General features: G+C 34.3%; 1 protein-coding gene across 1 annotated transcript in view; it reads right to left on the reverse strand.

Annotated features, from left to right (window-relative positions):
• The window catches only part of MORC1 (MORC family CW-type zinc finger 1), a 176424-nt gene that overhangs the window by 114915 nt on the left and 36891 nt on the right, over nt 1–24618 (reverse strand). The window contains exons 9-11 of the mRNA XM_049785605.1: nt 7531–7656; nt 855–934; nt 118–191 (exon numbers count right to left, since the gene is read on the reverse strand). Coding sequence (XP_049641562.1) covers nt 118–191; nt 855–934; nt 7531–7656 — 280 coding nt within the window. The remainder of the gene's footprint in view (nt 1–117; nt 192–854; nt 935–7530; nt 7657–24618) is intronic.

The following is a 24618-nucleotide window of genomic DNA, read 5'->3' on the forward strand; positions in this document are numbered from 1 at the left end:
CAAAGGAGCACATTAAAAATGGTGTTAGAGTGGCAATTTTTGTTTGCATAGGCCCACCAAAATATGAGGGACATGGAAAGAAATAACCTTTTAAGAACACCGCTTTCTGTGTCATACCTTGGTCAGAGAGCACAAAGATGTCCTACCCGGCTGGTTAACTTCCGTTTGTTTTTCTTTCAACTTGAGTTCCGCTAAAAATATAAGCAAGGTAATTACAACGGAATACATTTTTTTAATTAAGTGAAGATTTTTTATCTAAAGACCCACGCTTGGAAACAAATGGCTTACAGATAATAGCAGCAGAAAATTCTACATTTCTTTCATAGCTCTAACACATTTTAAATCTAGAAGACCCTCCTGGGCCATTGTCTAGACATGGCAATGAAAGGAACATGAAAATCTCTATACACAAGCAAAAGTCCCACCTGATAATTTAGGTGACTAAAAATCTTCAGCATTCCATAGAATGGGTTTTCAAAAGGTACTTTCACACTCAGGATCATTGGGGAAGATTTGTCCTAGCTGAGACAGGAATCAGTCTATAGATGATTTTACCTTAAAGCTAATATACCAATAGTCTCTAAAATGATCGAAGTTAGCATTATGACCTTTGGGGTTTCAATAGATATCACATGTCAGTGTGTTCATGATTATTCCTATAATAATTAATAACATCATAATAAAACAAATCTAGGATGGAAAAATGAATACAAGGGTTCCTATAAGCAGGAAGTACTTTTGATTAATGACAGTCATTCCTATAATACCTAGAGCAGTGCTATGTCTCTGGATAATCACTCAATTATTTGCTGGATGTCTAATAATGGTGGAATCATAGGTAGGTAATGACATACCAAATTTTACTGCTTCTTCAGCCTTTTGAACTTCTTTTTTAAGTGCTCCCTTAAAAGAAAATGTGGCATACTGATACTTTCTGAAAGGAAAATGGGAAAATAATACAATCTAAAGTCATCGATGTAAAGTATAAAATGAGAATCATCCTTAAGAAGATAGTAATATCAAAGCTATGTGATTATTAATAGAGTCTTGAAGTATGTTGGATCTAGCTAATAAATCACCTACTGAGATGCTTCTTGCCTTGTAATTTAACATAAGGCAGTTTTTTTTTCTGTAGGGGAATTTCAGGAAACATAAAATTTCCAGCTTTTACAAATATTAACTTATGATATAAAATAATTTTGAAAGAACATTTTTCTATGCAACTACTATATTGGAATTTTTATTATATATGTAGCTATCTTACCAAATCGTCATCACTTGATAGATTGCTTTTCATAATTTATAAAATATTTATCTGTAACTTAAATGCTCAGAAACACACACATTACTATATATTTTTACTACTACAATTTATTTTTATTATCTTTTTGTTTGAGATATAGGAAGGCTTTTTTTAGGTACATTGTTTAATGACACAAAGATACAATAGACCATTTTTAAAAGAGCTATATATTTTTGTACTCATCAATTCAATGAAGCAAAATTGAATAATTTTGAAATACTGTTATTTATGTATATTTGTTATATTGAATTCCTGGAATGCAGGATTTAAAATGTTGGTCTCTCTCTCTCTTACACACACACACACATACACACACACATACACACACACACACACACACACACAGAGCAAAAGGTTATCTAGCTTGAAAACTCTCAAGTCTACATACTTCAGTCTATAAATTTTGCCTAAAACACTCTAAACTCACTGTTTGCACCATTCTCTTATATTCTCAGTGGTATATGATTAGCTATATAACATAGATTGAAGTCAAAATGCCTTTTGTTTGTTTTGCCCCAGCTGTGCTCAGGATTTTCTGGGCTTATTCCTGGCTCTGCAATCAGGTATCTCTCTTGGCAGAGCTCAGGGGACCAATTAGGCTATTAGGGTCTGCAGTCTGCAAGGTAAGCACCTTCCTGGCTATACTATATCTCCAGCCCCTTGATGTCAAAGTATCTTAAGGCATAAAGGTGGCATTTGTTTAGGCAAAAGAGAAAACTCCATAATTTTATTAATAGTGTCAATACAGTTAAAGAACTCAGAACAGTGCTGATTCAAAGTACAAAATACTGATATTTAATAAGCATCTTGAGTAATCATTTGCTCAATTTGTTTTTTAAAGAAAAAAAAAACAAAAAAAGAGAAAATAAAGTGATTAACTGAATAAATTCATTTTCTTTCAAGAATCTGGAGAATTTGTAAAAATGTTCCCGTTAATGTTAAAAACAAAACAAGACTGTCATTCTGTATTCACCATTTTAATGGCTTAATAAACCATTCAATATTAATAACTTTGCCTTTATTTGCTATTAATAATGTTCAAATTTAGATTAAGATTATATTTAAAAAAGACTCATACATTTCAAGTTAAAGTAACTCAGTTTGTTGTCTTAATTTTCCTTTACAATAAATATTATTCACTTAGGTCAAAACCTATGTTTATTTTTAATTTATCTTCACTACATTTTTTTTTGGTTTGGGTCACACCCAGCAGTGGTCTATGCACTCTATGCTCAGAAATCACTCCTGGCAGGCTTGGGGGACCATAAGGGATGCCAGGATTCGATGCCATCCTTCTGCATGCAAGGCAAACACTCTACCTCCATGCTATCTTTCCAGCCCTAACTTCATTACATTTAACAGAACATTTTAAAAACATTTTTTCTATGTTTTGAAGAACAAATTTCTGGCCATTATATACTGGAATTACCACTTATTTAATTAAATTATAGTTTCTATTATCTAAGATAACATTGGAATTATCTGGGGGTTATTTTTGTTTACATATATACATACATATACATATAAAACCCATGTTAATGCCTGTTAAGATGGCAGGCTGGGGATGGGAGGTGGGAGCAGGAACCTGGGAGCCCTACTGGAGAGAAGACACTGGTGGTAGGATTGGTGCTGAAACAGCATGTCTAAAATCTAGGTATGAAAAACATTTTAAATCATCATACTTTAATTAAATATTTTAAATAAAAGTAAACTATATCTATCAGGGGCCGGGCGGTGGCGCTGGAGGTAAGGTGCCTGCCTTACCTGCGCTAGCCTAGGAGACGGACCGCGGTTCGATCCCCCGGCGTCCCATATGGTCCCCCTAGCCAGGAGCGACTTCTGAGCGCATAGCCAGGAGTAACCCCTGAGCGTTACCGGGTGTGGCCCAAAAACCAAAAAAAAAAAAAAAAAAAAAGTAAACTATATCTGCAAATTCCAAAAACATTTATATATTAATAACATAAGCTGGTTAAAATGGTTGATCAAAATCAATTTTTTAACCACAGTGAAAAATAAGGAAAAATGAAATAATGAGACAGCCTTCCAAGACGCTATCAATTAAGGCACTGCAAACAGACTATGTGTTGGCAATCACAGAAAGCAAAGGCAGAAAGCAAAAGTGCTAGTGCTACATTGATTTTAAACAAGAAAGACCAAAAGAAATAGACTTTGCATGTTTACATTATTGAGCTAACCGGATTTAAGATGATTTATACATTTCAGATGATTGCATGCTGGCTTACAACTTAACATTTTATTATTGTGCAGAGCAATTAAAACAGACTAAAAAAAATCTATTAAGCCCATTCTTACAAAAGAATAAGTTCAGTTACAACCCATCCTAATGGGGGGCATCCATCAGCCCAAGAAACCTATTTTTCCTCTGGGTGAACTGAGAACGCCTTCAATAAATGCACTGAAAGACAGGAAGAGAATCCACCTGACTCTGTGTCTTAGAGCTGGCAATCGAAGTCAAAGAAATTGTGTTTCTCGAGAATTCGGCCTCCAGTTTTTCTGCAATCAGATGGTTTTTTCCAAACTTATCTTCAAAACTGATTTACTTTGCTGCTGCCCACAATCCTTGGGTTCAGCCTCCATCTCCAAACTGTGTTTCTTTTCTCTCTAAACTCCATTTTGTTCTGTCACATTTTAGTACATACTCTGTTCTTACTAGGACATTTCACATCTAGTTCTTACCTTATTCTATCAGTTTAATAACATTATTTTTTTTGCTATCTCTACATTCTATACAAAGTACTGAATATTTTTTATAAAGAGCTTTAAAAATAAGATCAATGAAAAATATTGAATGGATTGAAAATTAAAACAATATAAAAGGCTTGCTCTTTAGAGTAGTAAAAATTGAAAAATAAAATTAATGTTAATAGGAACTTTGGTTTCGAAACCAGGATAAATGACACTAATATATTATCTGTGTATAATTAAATTGGGGTTTTACTTATTGTAGTAAGGATAATTAATAGCACCATCAAAATTAGTAGTGCACCTAACTTCTACCTACAAATTAATTTTTATATTTTTCTGCATATTACCTATGTAGAAATTATTACATATTAGCACAAGTATATGTATGTCCAATTATTGCAAAGTATGAACAATAAAAACCCTAAACTCCTAAATATAAATCAACAGAGATAAACTAAACATTTAACAATGTTTAAATAAATGTCATTGTTGAATTTCCCTTAACAATGACAGATGATGAATTCAAAATAGTTGCTAAATGAAGACAGATCTACATGATCTTGTTTAAAAAAAAGTCTATGGTGTATGTGTGCATTTAAGTATATTTGTGTATGTGTATTTTATTTAACAATGACATAATGAATTCAAAGTAATTGCCAAATGAAGACAAGCTACATATGATTTTTTTTTTTTTTTTTTTTGGTTTCTGGCGATGCTCAGGGGTTACTCCTGGCTGTCTGCTCAGAAATAGCTCCTGGCAGGCACGGGGGACCATATGGGACACCGGGATTCGAACCAACCACCTTTGGTCCTGGATTGGCTGCTTGCAAGGCAAACTCCGCTGTGCTATCTCTCCGGGCCCCTATATATGATTTTTTTTTATAAAAAAGTATATGTGTGTATGTGTGAGCCGGAGTGATAGCACAGTGGTAGGGCATTTGCCTTACATACGGTTGACCCACGATGGACCTCAGTTTGATCGCCCCAGAGTCCCACATGGTCCCCCAAGCCAGGAGTAACCCCTGGGCGTCATTGGGTGTGGCCCCTAAACAAACAAATAAGCAAAAAAAGGTAGTTATCAAGTGTGTGTTTGTCTGTGTGTGTGTGTGTGTGTGTGTGTGTGTGTGTGTGTAAAATGTGTGTATGTGTGAAGAAGACAGTCCAAAATTGTGTTTATCAACTCAACAGAAGTTCCCTTACAGGGAGATAAGGGCTAGAGTACAAAGTAAATGGCAGGTAGCAAAGGGGGCTTTGGTCATTTTGCATTTTTCTAATATGTAACTCTGTATTGTGAATTTCTATTTCTTTTCACTGTATTAAAAATTATAAGGAACTACTTTTCAATGGAAATAAAATTATTTAAATTTTTTAAATGTGAAGGTTTTTGGATGTGGAAGTCAGCATATAGCATATAGAGAAGCCTGAGTACCTATCACAATCAGAACCCACTGAAAAATTTCAGACTGTTATTAGCATTTAACTTTCATATTAGTAAAACTTTATAAAATATTTTTTGCTTAGCACATATACTACTTTAAAATTTTAAGTTGAGGGGCCAGAGTGGTGGTGTAGGTGGTAGGGCATTTGCTTTGTATGTGCTAACTTAGGTCAGTTAGCGATCCCCCAGTGTCCCATATGATCCCCCATGCCAGGAGTGATTTCTGAGTGCATAAACAGGAGTGACCCCTGAGCGTCACCAGGTGTGTCCAAACACCAAAAAAAAAGTTTAATTTGATTTAAAAGATTAGAAGAAAGCTCTAGTTATAAACTTTCATTTATGTTGACAAAAAAAAATCATCCTAACCACCAAAGCTACACTTGAAAAATGCATAATCTTCAGTATTTTTTTAATTATGAAAGCTTACCTCATTCATTCACACTGGAAAATAGTTATAACTCTGAGTTACTCAATGCAGTGTTGCATGGACATGAATTTTGGGGGGTAATCTAATGCTGACAATTATATGTGAATATCTAATGTATCTCTCAAATTAGTTTATCCAGAATAAGGAAAGAGAACATCATTATTCCAAAACCCTGCCCCAAACCAGCACCTCCTAGATCATTCTCAATTTTTGCTCTGCTCAGGGTGGAAAAGTCCAAGACATTATTCAATCTCATTCCACCCATATCCAAACCATAAGCAAGTTCTTTAGGTGCTATCTTTATAACATATCAGTAATCTGAGCACTTCTCGTAATTACTTTCATTAGTATCAGTCTAGTTCAAGAGACTATATAATTTCTAAGCTTGTCTATAATAATAGTATCTATCTTATCTTACTTTCTTCTTTTCTGCCTCATAAAAATCAACTTTATACTCAGCACCCAGGGTAATCTTTTCAAAGTATACAAAGTATAAATCACGACTTTCATTCCCTTTTAAAAAATCTTTGTACTGTCAATACAGCCATATTGCTTAAGGCCCTCTTGGATTTGCTTTCATCTGCCTAATTTCTTTCCAGTCACTGTGACTGCTAATATTAGCCATTCTCCAATCTTTACATGTATTTTCCTCTCTTCTTGTCAAATAGCTTTCATAAAAATTTCACCTGACTTATTGTGGTATCCAACCTCTTAGGTAAGAGACACTATAGATCGGCCTTTATGTAACCATCCAGATGAGATTTAGGCTAGCCTGCGTGACTATGTCTTTTAAAAGACTTTTGGGGATCTTCTAAAAGACTGTAGTTTCTACCTCATTCTACTGAATTATTTACTTTAATTGGAACCAGTCCTGCAATATAAAAAACTCTCAGAGACTTGATGCAGAAATCCTAGAAAACAGAAGCCAGTCTTCTAGACATGGGTATCATCCATCTTGGAGAGAATCCTCTAACTTCCAGAATTTCAAAATTTCTAAGGTAACTATTTTCTAAGAGTCAAATGTCCCAGTTATGTTTCCAACTCCTGATTTATTGACTCTGACTTTTTTTCCCCATGGTTCTTTGGATTACCTATTATTTTCTTTTTATCCTACCGCTCCAGCTAATTACAATACACACACACACACACACACACACACACACACACACACACACACACACACACACACTAGAATGTAAGCTTTATGATGTCAGAACATTTTTTGACATTGTTTTGTTGTGACTTTTATTGAATCCCCAAATTCCTACAAGATTGACTTATACCTGGTGTTTATCCCATCAACTTGCTACTACTCTAAGATAGTAACCACACTTGCTTCTCAACATGGCAGGGACTGTGCTAAACATCTTCATATTTAAAAACAATATATTTTTAGGGGCCAGAGAGATAGCACAGCAGTAAGGTGTTTGTCTTGCACAAGGCCAACACAGGACAAACCCTGGTTCAAATACCAGCATCCCTTATGGAACCCTGAGCCTGCCAGGAGTGACTTCTGTGCCCAGAGCCAGAAGTAACTCCTGGGCGTAGCTGGATGTGACCCAAAGACCAAAAAAGAGCAAAAATAAAAACAATATATTTTTATTCCAGTCCTCACATTAACTCTACATGATAAAAAATCAAAACTAGATAAATTACCTGGGTCTGTAGAGACAGTAACATAAGTGTTTTGTTTTTACTCTTTTGGCCTGAATAAATATTCTCATCCAAGGTTCAAAATACAGAACAGACGTATAGGCTCTGAGTGACCACCTCTCTGGAAAACTGAAAAGCAAGATGTCAAATATCATGCTATAGAAAATAAAATATTATCATGTATTTAGGTCGAAAAAATCAGGTTATGATGGTTACCACTACTACTTCAGGAATTTTACTTTTAAACGTAATGACAAACAAATACCAGCATATCCAAACAACACTCACATGCCTTAAATGTGCCTCTAAAAACAAAAGCTTACATGAGTAATCTACACAATGATTAAAAATGAACTTAAATCTGCATGTAACACTGTCTAGGTAGATTTATATCAGCAATAGAACTGAAATTTCCATTCCAGCTTTTGTCCAAAAGATTAAACTTGTCATACAAAACAATTTCTTACCCTAACTCTAACATAACAGAAAGATCTAGGCCACATGTATAAGGCCCACATTTTCATGACTCTATCATAAACAAAGAATATAACAAAAAGGTTTTGCTTGCTTTTATAAATATAAATAACACAAATTTGTTTTGCAAATGTAATAAATATTGTAAGATTTATCGCTAGCTAAGAGAAAATAATATGAGAAAAGCACAAAAACATACAAGGATATAAGCACAACAAAACAATGTAGTTTCTGAAGCAAGCCACACTTAAAATACTGTATTGTCGTGGAGTCACTGTCTTGAGATCTATTAACAACTCCCAGGAAAAGTCCATGTATGAACTATAAATCCTCTCCTGTTATACAAGAAATAAAGGCTAAATCCAAGCCCAACCATACTTAAGAAGCATTGTTCTTAAATTTACTGAGTCTTAGAAAAGGCTATTTGAGGTGTTATTAAGACAAATAATAATAATAATCAGGAGAAATCAGAATAGTCATTTTCATGATTCTGTCTCATTCCAGAGTGAGATAACAATTAAAAGGAAACATAAAACCTGCCTAATGGGACTGACTGCCTGGGAAGATCATAACAACACTAGTCAGTTAAACAGAGAAAAAAGTCAAGCAAATTATAAAACTACAAAGATGTAGTCCATACAAAATTCAAAGATTCCCCTGTTGATCAGAAATTCCTTTGGGTAGGATCTGAAGCTCATTAAAATTTCAGAAATTTCTTTTGTTTAGGACTTTCTTTTCAAATAAGCCTTGTATAGAATTTTCTTACTTAAATTATATAAAATATCTGGTGTGTGGTATTATTCCATAATATAATTGGGGGAGTTTCTGTATTCAGGGAAAATTCCTGGTGGTGCTGAACCCCAGTTGGGTCACTTGCAAGTAATAATACATTTTTTAAGTGTAATTCTGCAATACTATGGTTGGCTTTTCATGTGTCATAGACAATCAAGTTAAGTTCTCATCCATTTAAAAAAAAGGTCACCTTGAAATACAAACTACAATATTCTGAAGCTTGTGTAATAGTTCATTATTGAATCTTCTCTAGTTCTGAGTTAAAATACCTTGCAGCTAGTACCTTTGTTTCAACACCCCTCGAAGTCAACACATCTGTCATTTGAAGTAACTTAAAAAAATAAAAAAAAGTAATTCAGAGCCAAATTTGAGAACTTGAGATATATTATAACATCAAACTGGGCTGAGTATTTTCCAACTTTTTAAAAGATCATACAAAAATAAGGACACTAATGCTTCTACTTATTGCTAAGTCAATTCTTTTATTTGATCAACAAATTTTATAACTAGATATTCAAAGAATATACACTGGAAATACTTAAGATCTACCGTGTTACAAAATTTTCTAGATTGTCTCATGATTACCCTTATCATATAATTGCACTCAGGTAATATTTATGGTTGCCAAGCAGTAAGGCTTTACTGGATCATAAAGAAAACATTTAGATTCTGAAGGAATCAACGTATGATTTTCCCTCTCATTAAGTTACACAGCACACTCACCCCGACTACAAAAAATTGTAGGAACATCTTGTGTTGTTTATGCCTAAGGAAACCTATTATATACTCAGTAGCAAAGGTTGCTTCCTTTTGATTGCTTGTTTGTTAGTTTAACTGAGGGCTGTAGCCCTCTGCTTAGCATATATCAAAATTCCAGATTCAAAGAAAGTTTTTCAGCATAGTTCACAATGCTAGCCTATATGCAATAAGCTATCTACCCTTACTTATTAGGAAAGACTTATATTGGTGTGAAAACTATTTACCAGCCAAATTCTTAACAGCCTATCTTAAACAAGTTTTGAGAGTAAACTTTCTTCATACATGACTTCTTTTGAGAATTCTTATTTATTTGTCACAAACAGAATGGCAATATTATGCTACTGTGATGTATGTGATATAGAGAAAACAAAGAAGCCTAAGTATAAAATCTGCACGCAGCATGGCCCATCCAATGTAATGTTCAAAAAAACATAGATCATTTTTATTAATCTCACACTATGGCACATTCAGTTCCTTGCAAATTGGTGCTTAGTTCCACTTCTCTCTAGAGATGCTCTCTTAGTTCTCACTTGCACTCAATCTTCCTCACTCCCCAAAACTGGGCTTCAATATCAACCACAAAATAACATCCTGAACTAAACTGTGCAGACTAGTTGACACAGTCACATTCTCAAAACATCTTTTGACCAGAGGGAACATTGTCTACTGTGAAAATTCACATCAAGAAAATTCCCTGTAAAATTTTTATAACTCCTAATTTTTATATCTCCCTTTCCATAAGCTCCACTAAACTTAGATCTTGAAAAAAGCAACAGGCAACATCTCTGTTCTAAGGCTGTTTAAATCCAGCAACCCCACAAGCTGTGCAAATTGTCTTTTTCAGTCTTGCCCACTGCCCTCTAGAAAGGTACTCAATAAATATATTTTTTCTTGCCTATAGTCAAGCCTTTGGTAATTTCTTTTATTGTTGTAAAACTGAAAAAAAAACTATTTATTACATCCCAAATTGGATGATTCACTCTACTCTTATCTTTTTCTTGTCTTTTGCATCTTCCTATTACAGAACTTGATACTTAAAATTGTCATTTTTTTTTGTTATTTATGTATGAATAGTTCAGGGAACCCTTGTGGAACCTCACCCTTGTTAATGAGATTATAAATTCATATAGCCATTATGGAAAACATTGTGTGTAATTAAAAATATAATACTAGAAATGCAATATGATGTAGCAAACCCATTTCTGGAAATATAACAATAAAAAACAGAAACTAGCTTGATATTATGCTTGTACTATAATGGCAATAGTAGCATTATTTCTAATAAAGAAGAAATTAAAAATGGCTTATGAGTCCATCAGTGGATAATGGACAAAGATTTATGATATGTACACACATACATACAATACATAAACATAGATAAGTTCTCAAAAACTGAAAACATTTTAAAAATTGCTATTGCAAAGTTTATTGATAAATAGGAGTAACAATTTAGTGGCATAAAGTATTAAGTAAGACTTATAGAAGATGTAAATATTAAATATCACTCAATATAATACATAAAGCTTTCTATATATTATTTCATAAGTAAGACATGATTTTCAATAAGTGTTCTATTTACCAGTATGAGTGATTCATATGATAAATGATTTCTTATTGTTTATACATATTATACATATTATTCATAACCTCCTTAGCTTAATTAAGAATGAATTGCAGTAAGGCCAGAGTGATGGCACAGTGGTAGGATGTTTGCCTTATATGCAGCCAATCTGGGACAGACCCGAGTTCCCATATGGTCCTTCTAAGCCTGCCAGGAGTGATTTCTGAGCCCAGAGCCAGGAGTAACCCCTGAGCACCTGAGCACCACTGGATGTGGCCTCAAAACAAAACAAAACAAAACAAAACAAAAAGAATGAATCGTAGAGAGTTGGCTATGTAAAAACATTTTTAAATCACTGATAGTCTTCAGTGATGCTATGAGTCTTTAAAAATAAAATAATTCACTAAGAAAACAAACATAAAATGTACTAAATAACCTAGATTACTTACAGTTGTTTTAAAAACACCAGTTATTATCCACCTATCAGGAACTGCTTCACATAGATATTTACAGGTTTTCTGCTCTTCTTTCTGAATATCTATTTTCTTTCTTAAACTTTGCCAGAAGTGCTCAGATCCCTTTCCGCATAAAATTCTTGCTCTCACTTTTTATAAGCTACAATATACTTAGATGTTGAAGAGAAATACCCTTACTACATAACAATAACACACACACACACACACACACACACACACACACACACACACACACACACACACACACACCCTTATCACTACAAGAAGCATACAGTCACGGGATATATAGTGGGGGGGGGGGAGTTTCCTTAGACAGAAACTAGAAACTAGGTTGAATGTTTGTGGATTATAATGAAAGATTTTTTTTCTATATAAGCAACATTTCCCCCTCAAAGTTCTGAATTCATCTTCAAGATATGACTGTAGTCTTCTCCCAACCTTCTCATGTTGTTCTGCTGCTGTTTTAGAATATGCTCCACAATCTGCATCATCAACGATTGGACTGGTGTGTGAGTGTCATTAAACTGCATTATGGAAGGAGATGAGCCAGAAAAGAGAATCTGGAAGCATGGTGACTTTATTTTGCAATTCATGTTATCTGTGATTGGAGTCTGATAATATAATTTTTTTAACCTTCCCAGGTGAATACTTTAACCCTGCTTAAGAACCACTGTTTGGCAAACCTTTTGAACAAAGTTCATATGCAAAACAAGTCATCTAAAAGAGAAAGTATAACATTCTCTTAGGTTGTTTGTACATAGGACATCTTCTACATGTTTCCCTACTGGCTACAAAGACAATATACTCTCATTCAGTCAACTATTATTCAACACTGATAAGGCTCAGAATTGAGAAAATAACTTGAAAATCCACGCACCAACTAAATCAAATTCATTTTGAAATATCTTACAAGAGCCATTTGTCATGAAAATACTATGTACTACAACCAAATTCACTTTCTAAATATATTGTGAAAGTACCTACAAAATCTCTGAGGATTTTTTGCAGTTGAAAAGAACAAGTATTATATTGAAATATGAAGAGACTAACTGAATTTAATCTTAGGGAAGGTTATATATAAAAGAAATGTAAACTCAAAAAGGTAATTTAAAAAGAAAAGTATAAGCTAAGCAGTGAAAGTATTTCTATCATATAAACCAGTATTGAGAGCAGCACAATGTAACAATTTGAGGCTATAAATTTTGATATGTTCCCAGTCATCTCATTTAAGACATAAATCATAAAAATTATGGAATATTGCCCAGCGACTGTCATTTTAGAAATATGTTGGCAATGCAGCACCAAATTTTGAATTTTGAAACCTGACTTCAAAAATTTCCAGCTCCATTACTTCATATTTTTTTATCATCTGAGTTGTTATTTTGTGTGGAGTCCCTGTGCTGCCTGAGATTAATAGCCACCACATGGGAGATTTAGCAGCCCCCTTTGATGGCATGACATGCCCCTTTCTAATAAAACTAGACTCTATACTTTTCTTTAGTATTTTTCTCAGAAAACTAAGTATGTGAAGTATTTACAATAATAAGAGACTTTCATCAAAAGCAGCATGGACACACAAGGAGATAAAATGCACAACAGACCAGGTAAAATGTACACACAGTACTTATTGACCCACTAAATGGACATTTAGAACTGCTGCAAGAGTCAAATGTGGTTTACATAAGCTTCCTGGGACCATGTATTTTTGCGGCGAAAATGTATTTCCTGGACACGTGGTACCTGAACACATGTTGCTCACATCTCTCCTCTTGAGATGTGTATTTTTACGCATTCATACTTTCACTCTGAAATGTATACAAGGGCTTTCTCTGCCATTGGATAGAGTTTTGTACATGTATGTACTCCTTGGGTCTATGGACATATTTCTTGCATGCAAGTGTTGCTTGTATCTTCCCTCTTGAGTTTTGTATTTTCCTACTTACATGCTGGGTTGTGTATTGGGGTTCTCCCCACCTTTAGAGAAGCCTGTAATTTCTGTTAAGCATGTCTTTCTCTCTCTTCTCCTTTCCCTCCCCTTCCTCAGAATTTCCAAATTCATTGACATCTCCTCCTGAAATTCTTTTTAGTGATGGAAGACAACTCAAAAGACCTGAAAAGATCTAGGACTGATTTGGCTTTCCTTGACACAGCAAGGCCCATAATTCTTGATCTAACTAGCCATTCCCTGGATGACCAAAGGTGGAGAGAGAGAAGGAGTAATTCTTCTCAGGATGGCCACTTCTCTCCTTCCCACTTCACGTAAGTAACTCAGGCACCTCCAACCAAAATCATTAACTGGTGACCAGGAAGGGACCTGCAGTGAAGATCCTCAAGAGAAAGGAAGTAACTAAAAATCTGCTGAGATTGTATGCTCTCTTTGGACATCTAAGGGGCTGTGGGAGGACTGTAATAACCTCAGTGAATATTTGATCCTCGTTAGAAGACAACCCCCCTTATAAGTCTCACTAGTGGAAGAACTTTAAGATTTTGGTGGGGATTATCTAATAAAATAAACATCAGCCAAGAATCCTTTCTCATATCTCACTCTCAGCCCAACTAGGGGGAACAAACTACAGAGACCAACAGGCGACAATTGAGATGTAAATGAAGCCTGCACAGCAGGCCTCCTCTGAAAGAGCCACAAGACCTGGCAGAAACAACTACAACTAACTTGCTGATCTCTTGAGGCTGAACTTTAGAACTTTTTATCTCTCACTATCCAGAAGCAAGGTCCTCCAAAAGCCACAGCCTAGACTGGGCTTGGCATACAGCTATGTCCCATGTCCGATGCCAGATCAGAACCCAGAGCTTATCTGGGGTGCAGTGCCAAGGTCTTTGATGGAGACATGCAATTCAATGACTCCCTGGTATCTATTAGGTAACCTTTGCAGGGATTGGGGTGACATCCCTTCCTACAACTTTAAGAGATTAAAAGCTCCTAGCCACACAAGTTACAGCAGGTAATGGAACGTTACACTGGAGAAGTTAAATCAGAAAGAAATAAAATCCCCTCAAGAAAATAAATTAAAGAAAATCTAAGAAAGAGAATGGCAAAGACTGCCTGTTTTACGATTTTTTTTCCAGAAGTTGCTGCTACACATAAGTAGTATGGACATTAGACCTCAATTTCAAAATACTCCTATTTTAAGATGTAAAAGAAAGACACTGGAAGTTTCAGAGACTCAAATGTATCTAGGAACTGCACTAACACTTCTTTTCTAACCCTCCCCTCCAGAGGGGATCCTTCAACCAGGAGAAGTTATAATTTGTATGTTAATGAATCAGATGCTGATAACTAAAGAAGAAAAAATAATATGCCTTTTAAAACTCTTATCCCCATTGCTAGAAAAAATTGCTTTAACTTGAGTAGTTTCTAAGAATGGAAATTGGGCAGAAATATGCTAAATTACTGTGATCAAATTTTTTTCAAACCATACTGTTAGTCTGCCCAGTATATGAAAATGCAAGCTATTATTAAGATAACTTTATTTCATGGCAGCTTTGTCTCCAGGTATCAAACCTACTCTTGACCTTACGAAAACTAAAACTTATCTACAGGCATAAAATTCTTGCTGTTTCATGGCAATCTATATGGGTGTTTTACACATTTTGTTTGTTTTGTTTTATTTGGTTTTTGTTTTGGGGTCACACCCGACAGTGCTCAGGGGCTGGCTACTCCTGGCTCTACACTCAGAAATTGCTCTTGGCAGGCTCAGGGGACCATATGGGATGCTGGGATTTGAACCACCGTCCTCTACATGCAAGGCCAATGCCCTACCTCCTTGCTATCTCTCGGACCCCTATATGGGTTTTTAAACTATTTAATGTCTTTATTTTTTCTAGAAAACAAAATGCTAAGGATAATACTCTTAAAAAATATCTTCTTGGTTAATTTACAATATGAAGAAAACCTTTTACCAAGTATAGTAGATATTATAACATCTTTGGTTGTGAGTATTCTGAAGCCTTATGCAATTTATAGGACTGTGCTAATGTCTTAAATGCAGAAAAGTTCTATAGGAGCCAGAGTAATAGTACAGCAGGTAGGACACTTGCCTTGTACCCAGTAGATCCAGGTTCCATCCCCTGAATCCCATGATTCCTTGAGCCTTCCAGGAGTAAATCCTGAGTGTAGAACCAGGGGTAGTCCTGGAACACCACTAGGTGTGACCCCCAAAAAACAAAGAAAACAAAAATGTTCTGCAGAAAAAATCTTGAACAAGTACTGAATTGTATCATTTTGTCTTGTTAAATGGGAGAATGATAAGCAACTGGCTTCTAAATTTCTTAGAAAAATCAAGTTGTCCTCAGTGTCTTTATATGTTGCTTACAAGATATAGCTATAAGGAATGTAGATAATTATTTTAAGCAAAAAAAATATAATTGATGAAAATATAAATATTGGAAAAGAAAGGAATCCGATTAAAAGTGAAACAGATTGGGGCCGGAGAGATAGCATGGAGGTGAATCATTTGCCTTGCATGCAGAGGGTTGGTGATTTGAATCCTGGCATCCCATGTGGTCCCCCAAGCCTGCTAGGAGTGATTTCTGAGCATAGAGCCAGGAGTAATCCCTGAGTGTTGCCGGATATGACACCCCCCCCAAAAAAAAGTAAAATAGATTGGTGTGAGTTGGAATAAAGGTTTATAACAGAATAAATGTAAGGAATATGTAAAAAAATTGAGAGTTGTGTTTTAAGCAAGAAAATATATGATCAAAACAGAAAAATATTCTTAGGTGTTAGGTGTTCTTTGAAAATTAAACACTAAAATTACAGGAAGTCAAGGTTTTCTATATGGAGTTAAGAGAACTATAACTGCTGCTAAAACTTTATTCTACTTTACAGATATTAACACTTTTGAATAATACCCACTACAAATTGGTAGAGACCTAAGGAAATGGGAAAACATTGCATGCTCATGGACTGGAAGAATCAATATTTCAAAATAAACTCCTATAGAGCTAGAACAAAATCCCTATTAAAATTCAGACAAAATTTTTCAAGGACTTAGTCAATTACAAAGTTTGTGTTGAATCATAAAGGACTCAGAATAGGCAAAATTTGACTGAAAAACAAGAAACTGTGAGGCATCTCATTACCTAACTCGAAGCTCTACCAGAAATCTATAATCATCAAAATAGCATGCATGGTATTGGATAAAGGCAATGGGGTCTTTTTGACCAGTGGGTCAAAGTAGAAAATCCAATAACAAACCCCCACATTTATGGTCAACTAATTTTTAAGAAGCTTTTTCTTTTGTTTTTAGGCCATTCCCAGCGGAGCTCAGGGATATTACTCCTGGATATGTGCTCAGAAATTACTCTTGGCAGAGTCAGAGGATCATATGGGATGCTGAGGATAAGACCCAGGTTGGCCACATGTAAGGCAAATAAATGCCAGACCCACTGTGCAATCGCTCCAGTCCCCTAATTAAAATTTTTAATTAAATCACTATGAGATACTGTTACAAAGTTGTTCATGATTGAGTTTTAGTCATCCAATGTCCAACAACTGACCCTTCACCAGTACACATTTTCCACCACCAATGTCCCCCACGTTTCCTTCCCATCATTCCCTTTAACATCCACCACCGCCTCTATGGCAAACATTTTCAAGAAGCTAAGATAATGTAAAACGGGGCCGGAGAGATAGCATGGAGGTAAGGTGCTTGCCTTTCATGCAGAAGGTCATTGGTTTGAATCCCAGCATCCCATATGGTCCCCGAGCCTGCCAGGAACAATTTCTGAGTGTGGAGCTAGGCGTAACCCCTGAGCACTGCTGGGTGTGACCCAAAAACAAAAACAAAAACAAAAAAAAAGATAATGTAAAACAATTAAAGTTGGACCCATACTTCACACCTTCACATAAGTCTACTCAAAGTGGCTCAAAAACCTTGAGATCAAACCTGAATCTATAAACTACACTGAGGAAAACATCGGCAGAATGTTCCAAGACCTAGATCTCTGGGGAGGTTTTAACAATAGGATTACAAAGGCAAAGTTTACAGAACCAAAACTGAACAAATGGGCCTATATCAAATTAAAAGTTTCTATATGGCAAAAGACAGGAGTGAGAGAATATATTTGCACTAAATATATCTGATAAAGGGTTTGAAGTTCAGAATAAACAAAATACTCACAAAGATTAACCCTCCCCAATCTAAAAACCCCATTAAAATTGGGGAAAGGAAATGAACACATAATATACAAAGCAGAACAATGATGGTCAATAGCAAAAGAAAAAAATTCTCATCATTATTTATCATTAGGAAAATAAAAATCAAGACACTGGGATATCATTTTACACCGGTGAGAATGACACATATGAAAAATACTAGGAGCAATGTGTGTTGGTAGAGATGTGGCTAAACAGGAACATTAATGCACTGCTGGTGGAAATGTTGTCTGGTTCAATCACCATGGAAAACATTATAGAGGTTTCTCAGTAAACTCAGAATTGAGGTGCGTTATGACACAGCAATTCTACTTTTGGGTATCTATCTCCAGAATAAAAATATATACATTCAAAAGAACATATGCAAACAACTATATGTTGCAGTCCTCAGGGTCACAGCTGAGTGGGAAACAACCTAGATTTCTAACAACAAATGAATAGATCATAAAGATATGATACATATAACAATAGAATACAACATAGCTATAAGAAATGATGCAATCATTGCAATTTGCTGCAACATGGATGGATGAAACTGAAAGATACTGTATTAAATCAAATAAGCCAGAGGATAAATACAGGATGTGGTATTTAGATTTATTATTTATTTATTTAGGTAGTTATATGTGGTATTTAGAATAACTGCATGAGGAAATACAATAGTTTAAATGTGGTTGCCTAGAACACTCTTGTCCACAGGACAATGAGGATAAGGAAAGAAACACACAGGAGAGAGAGAGAAAGAGAGAGAGGGAGAGAGAGAGGAGAGAGAGAAGGGAGAGAAAGAGAGGAGAGAGAAGGGAGTGAAAGAGAGAAGGGAGAGAGAGATGAGAGAGAGAGAGAGAGAGAGAGAGAGAGAGAGAGAGAGAGAGAGAGAGACTAATATGAAATAAGGAGACAGGAGTCCAGGAAATGCAGGTACACTGATGGTGTTAAGGGAAGACAGAGGGTCCAGAATGGTGCTGAAGGGCGTAAGGCATCTGTCTTGCGTGCGCTAGCCTAGGAGGGACTTTTGTTCAATCCCCCTGCGTCCCATACGATCCCCCAAGCCAGGAGTGATTTCTGAGCATATAGCCAGCCCTGAGCATCACCAGGTGTGGCCCAAAAACAAACAAACAAAAAAAATAAAAACAAAAAAAAAAGAAAGACAAGACTAAATATTCAAACCACGAATTAAATCAAAAGATCCAGACTTTAACAATCAAACTTAAAATGGTGCCTGTTATTATTATGGCAGACTAGGGGTTGTTGGGGGAAGGGAAAGAGCATGGAAAGTTCTTTGGTGTGGGATCTGGTGTGGGATTGGTGCAAAGACATAGTATGTCTAAAATTCAACCATGAATAACTTTGTATATCACAATACTTTAAATGAAAAAATAAAAAAGAGTAATCAAGTTCTCACTGTTAGAAACTTTAAGATAAACTTCAGAGATTGCAAGAACATTTTACAATACTTTCCAAAATTTTCTATTTTACCCTACTAAAAAAAATCCATTATCTTTAGGGAAGGAGTGAAAAACACATTACTAGTAATGCTGCACCTTCTAGTGAAATTATTTGCAGTATCTTCAGAACATTCCAGAACACTGGTATTGAATTCAGTCTACCTGGATGCAATTTATTCAGGCTTTCTATGTACCAAATACTGAGTGAATTTCCTGAGTATGATAGTAAGTGCTAGAAAAAGTGTGAAGAAAAATACATTACAAAGAGAAGGAAAATTCTCTTAGAACTTTAGTACCCATATAATTTAGTGCCATATGTTTTCTTCCAATCATGTGAAGTAGAAGTGATAGCCTGCTTTTTAAGATGACAAGTTTAAAGTCTACAGATAACTAATTGTTAAAATAAAGGCCATACCGAAACAAAATTTTAAAGGGCAGATATTTGGTGTATTTTGTTCCCTTTTTTTTATTCCCAGCCCCCAAAACAGCTGGATCCTCTATAAATGTTCCTATAATGAGTGAATATAAACTGAACCTATGTAGAGTCAGAGGCCTTCTAATCAATAGAGCAGGATTAGAAAACAGTTCTGAGCCACACAAAGTCTGCTCTATCTATAATGTACCATTCTATTTCCAAAGCTGGTAAGTTTGTAGACCTAAGAAAGGGTCTGGAAACCTCATCACTTCTAGTCTTGTAAATATTTTAGCCTATGGATCTGGCTCATTCATCGTAAGTCATAGGACTAATTTCAAGGATTTGGTACACATTTTCAAATTCATACAGACCTTAATATACACAGAATAAAGTACATTGTATTGAACTACCAGTACCCTCAACTATTTTATTAACCCAATATTCTTTCTGTGTATTTCATGTGAATAAATTTAGGGTTATTTTTAAATCAATGACAGAGAGAGAGAGAGACAGAGACAGAGAGGACAGAGTCTGAAATGTAAACTCACATGTGGAGTACAATCCTGGCAGTAGTGATGTTAAGATTCCCAGTACTTCAATATGGTTATAATATGCAAAATAATGACAATGAACAGCCTTTTAAAAAGGTATATAACAGAAAAAAAAAAACAAATACAAAAGTAAAAAAAAGAATAGAATCAGCTCAATATACTAGGTTAGTTTCCTTAGTCAACAAGGAAACCTGTGTCCTAAAGAGGAGTAGGAGAAGGTAAATGAGATCAGAGAGACAAGATTTAAATCAGAAATAATGTAAAAGGCTTTGAATTTTTCTGAGTGAAATGGTAAATCATTATATAGTCTTATACAAAGATGTGTTTCAGATTTTAATGTCTCTGAAATGTTTCTTGTTATAATTCAGAAAATCAAGTTTAAGGAAATAGAAACATAGTATAAAAGCTTAAGATAAGAAAATAAAAAAATATAGTAAAATTTAACTATTTAGAGCATGAGAAAATATTATAGAATTTTATGAACATATGCAAATTAAATAAATATGGTAGAAATGGTAAGAAAGAAAAATAAATTGATTTATTTATGAAATTATATAAACTATTAAATAATATTAAAATTTATAGAAAAAGACTATAGTTTATTTAAGATATATAGGTAACCTATTTACATAATGTAATGGAATAAATGTTCTTCAAACTATGACAATGGAGAAAAATTGTTCCTCCTTGAAAAACAACCACAACTCAACTAATCAAAGTCAGGGAAAGTAAAATTAAAGCTGAAGAAAATGACAAAAAAAAGTATGCACAAATAAAAAAATTAAAAAAATCAATGTTAGTATAAAACATGAAATAAAAAGATTGAGTAATGGCCCAGCATATGTCAAATTCATATAAACTAAATATATTTTCAAATAAAAGACAGAAGTCCTTAAATTTAAGTCCTTAAATATCCATGTGCAATTTATGAGAAATAAACAAAATACCATTACTTTACTATTAAGCATGTCTAGTGATAGTACCATAAAAGCATATAATACATATGCATATCATATCATACAGGTGAAACATTCATATAATACACATACTACAGCATGTCCTATAATACAAATGAAGCATTTTATGGGGTTTTTTGTTTGTTTGTTTGTTCGTTTTGTTTTTTTGTTTTTGGGTCACACCCGGCAGCGCTCAGGAGTTACTCCTGGCTCTATGCTCAGAAATTGCCCCTGGCAGGCTCGGGGAACCATATGGGAGGCCGGGATTCGAACCACCGTCCTTCTGTAAGCAAGGCAAAGATGCCGCCTCCATGCTGTCTCTCCAGCCCCTACATTTCATGGTTTTAGTCTGAGAATGTTTTGAAATTCCAGTCCCCAGTAGCAAAAAAAATGAAGGTAAAGATAAACAATAAAAATAAATTTAAGTTAATGTTATTTACCAATATAAACTAAAAATAATCCATATTTATATGTAAAATAAAATAAAATATGTGGATAAAAATAGGAGATATATTCCTAAACATAAACTTGACATTATTTGAAAACAAATCTGATGGCAAGGAAATAAGCTGACTGCATCAAATTAAAAGCTTCTACAAAATCAAAAATGAAAACTACCACAAAAACAAAAATGCCACTTAGCTATTAGAAAAAAATACTTACACATCAAATGTCTGACAGTATTTAATAATCAAAATACATAAAGAATTGACACAAATTATTTAAAAAGCAAGCAACTCATCTAAATATTGGCAAAAGATCTGTACAGAATTTCTAATTACTAATATAAATAGTCCATAGACAGATAAACAATTCTCAACATTACTCATTATTAAGAAAATGTAAATTAAAACCACAATGAGCTACACTGATGAGGAAAGTTTTTGTTAAAAAACAAATGGTATTAAATTATAAATGATGTTGGTGAGGATGTCAAGGAAAAGAAAATTTGTTGGTGGGCATAAAAATTGAATCAGCCAGGGGCCAGAGTGATAGGACAACTGACAGGGCAACTTGCCTTGCATTCAACCAACTTGGGTTCAACAATGAACACCCCATTTGGTTCTCCATGCATTGCCAAGAGTAATTCCTGACAGAGCCAAGAGTAATTTCAGAGCTCTGTTGTGTGTAGGCAAAAATGCAAAACAAAACAATACAAAACATATTTACATAAAATCAGGGGGGATTCCCATCCCCAAATTGTCCTCCCTACACCTCCGTTTTTGTCTTACCTCCCATTTCCTCTTCCCTCACCCCCAGGGCGGCTAGAATATGTGGTTCCCTCTGTCTCTAACCAACTACTTAGTAGTCTTGCATCAGTTTGGTCTTGATGCCTCCCTTATTTCCCCCTCTAAGTAGGGGCAGGGGTAGCTAGTTCAAGTTGTGTGGTTTTGCCTGAAAAAGAGAAAATAAATAAACTGGGGTAAGAGTTTAATACCCCGAAAATGGGCAGAATCCTTCTAGAGGTTCTCTTCATCGATTTGGGAAATGAAGGAGAAAAAGAAGTTGAAACACTCCACCAGTACCAAAAGAAGTGTCAAATATCCAGTGAGGACTCCAGCTATAACGATAAGCACCACAAAAAAACAGATAAAAAACAAAACAAAACAAAACAAACAAAAAACAAACACAAACAAACAAATAACACGCCGTGGTCTTGAAATAAGAAACATGGCGTAGCACATAACGAAAGAAAAGAAAGGAAGAGAAAAAAAATAAGAATAATTGGGGACAACAATTTCAATAATCACATCCAAACTGAGAAATCGACCAAAATAGCTAGGTAAATAAAAATAATAATAACAATAATAAATGAAGGTAAGATATATATATATATATATATATATATATATATATAAATAACCAAGGTTTTGTGTTTTTTGTATTTTTTTTCCCTCCTGCCCTGGCACAGTAAATATTGGGGTCATTCGAAAAGGAACTCACTTGCCCTATGAGATATGGGGTTTCTCCGTCCTTGGAGTATACTGTCATGGGATCAGCTCTAGTCTTTGCTCAGGATCATTACTCTCCCCGTTGTGTGTTTTTTTTTTTTTGTCAACAATATGTAAGCCACTATAATCAAAATAAAAATTATATTAAAAAAAACAATACAAAACAAAAATACTGAATCAGAGAAAGACAATTTAGGATATTCAGATGTCAAATTATGTTATATACAAAAAAATATAAAATTTTATGTCAACTTTACCAAAATTTATTTTAGAAAATCATACATTTTAATATATAATATCTGTTTTAAATGTATGTTAATATGTCTGTTAAAATGTATGTTAACATGTATGTTTAAAATGTATGTTAACACAGCCTAATCAAGATTAATCTCAAAGCATAAAAGTAGGGATAAACCCTGAGCACAGCAGGGTATAAGCCCCAAAATACATTAAAACAAAACAATATAACAAAATAAAACATAAACAAAAGTAAGGTATAGAATTATTAATCAAATGAATTTAGGTTTGTGAAGAAACTACAGACTGTAGTATTAATAAACAGGTGTAAGTATAAATAGAAGACAAGTTAGAAGATTTTTAGGTACCAGCAAGCACAATATGCTCAAAAAAGATTTTGACAACAAATCACATGCTACTGCTTGAACAGACTCCTGTTACCCAAATCAGGGCAACTTTAGAACACAAAAGTAATATTGAAAGTATGGGTTATGGGTCAGAGAGATAGCATGGAGGTAAGGCATTTGCTTTGCATGCAGAAGGACGGTGGTTCGAATACCGGCATCTCATATGGTCCCCTGAGACTGCAAAGAGCGATTTCTGAGCCTGGAGCCAGGATTAACCTGAGCGCAGCCGTTTTTGGGTATGACCCAAAAAGCAAAAAAAAGTATGGGTTATATTGCTTACAATAAAAATAGTAACCTTATCTAAGATAAACTAAAATTTAACTATGAATAACTTTGTAAATCACAAAACTTTAAATAAAATAATTATTTAAAATAATTATTTTAATAATTAATTAAATAAATATATTTGAATTAAAAATTAAAATTTAACTTTATTTTAAGTTTTATTTAATTAACAAAATAAGCAAAATTAAATTATTTTATAATGATACAATAATTATTTAAAAATAGAACCCATGAGTTCAATACCATATATAATGGAAAGAAAAAATTAATTGCAAAGCAAGTGTGATAAGATATTAATTTTGGAAAATCTAAGTAAAATGTATATTAGAATTCTTACAATAAACTTTGCAAACCTTTTGAAAAATATAAATCATTCCCAAAGAAAAATTTACAAGAACTCTGTATGGAAATTTCTCAAAATATTTAAAATAGAACTAATATTTTAAAATATTACTATGACCAAGTAATTATTATTATTATTATTATTTTTTTTTTGGTTTTTGGGTCACACCCGGCAATGCTCAGGGGTTATTCCTAGCTCTATGCTCAGAAATCACCCCTGACAGGCTCAGGGGACCATATGAGATGCTGGGATTCAAACCAGCA

Source organism: Suncus etruscus, chromosome 13, assembly GCF_024139225.1.
Source record: "Suncus etruscus isolate mSunEtr1 chromosome 13, mSunEtr1.pri.cur, whole genome shotgun sequence".
Taxonomy (NCBI): domain Eukaryota; kingdom Metazoa; phylum Chordata; class Mammalia; order Eulipotyphla; family Soricidae; genus Suncus; species Suncus etruscus.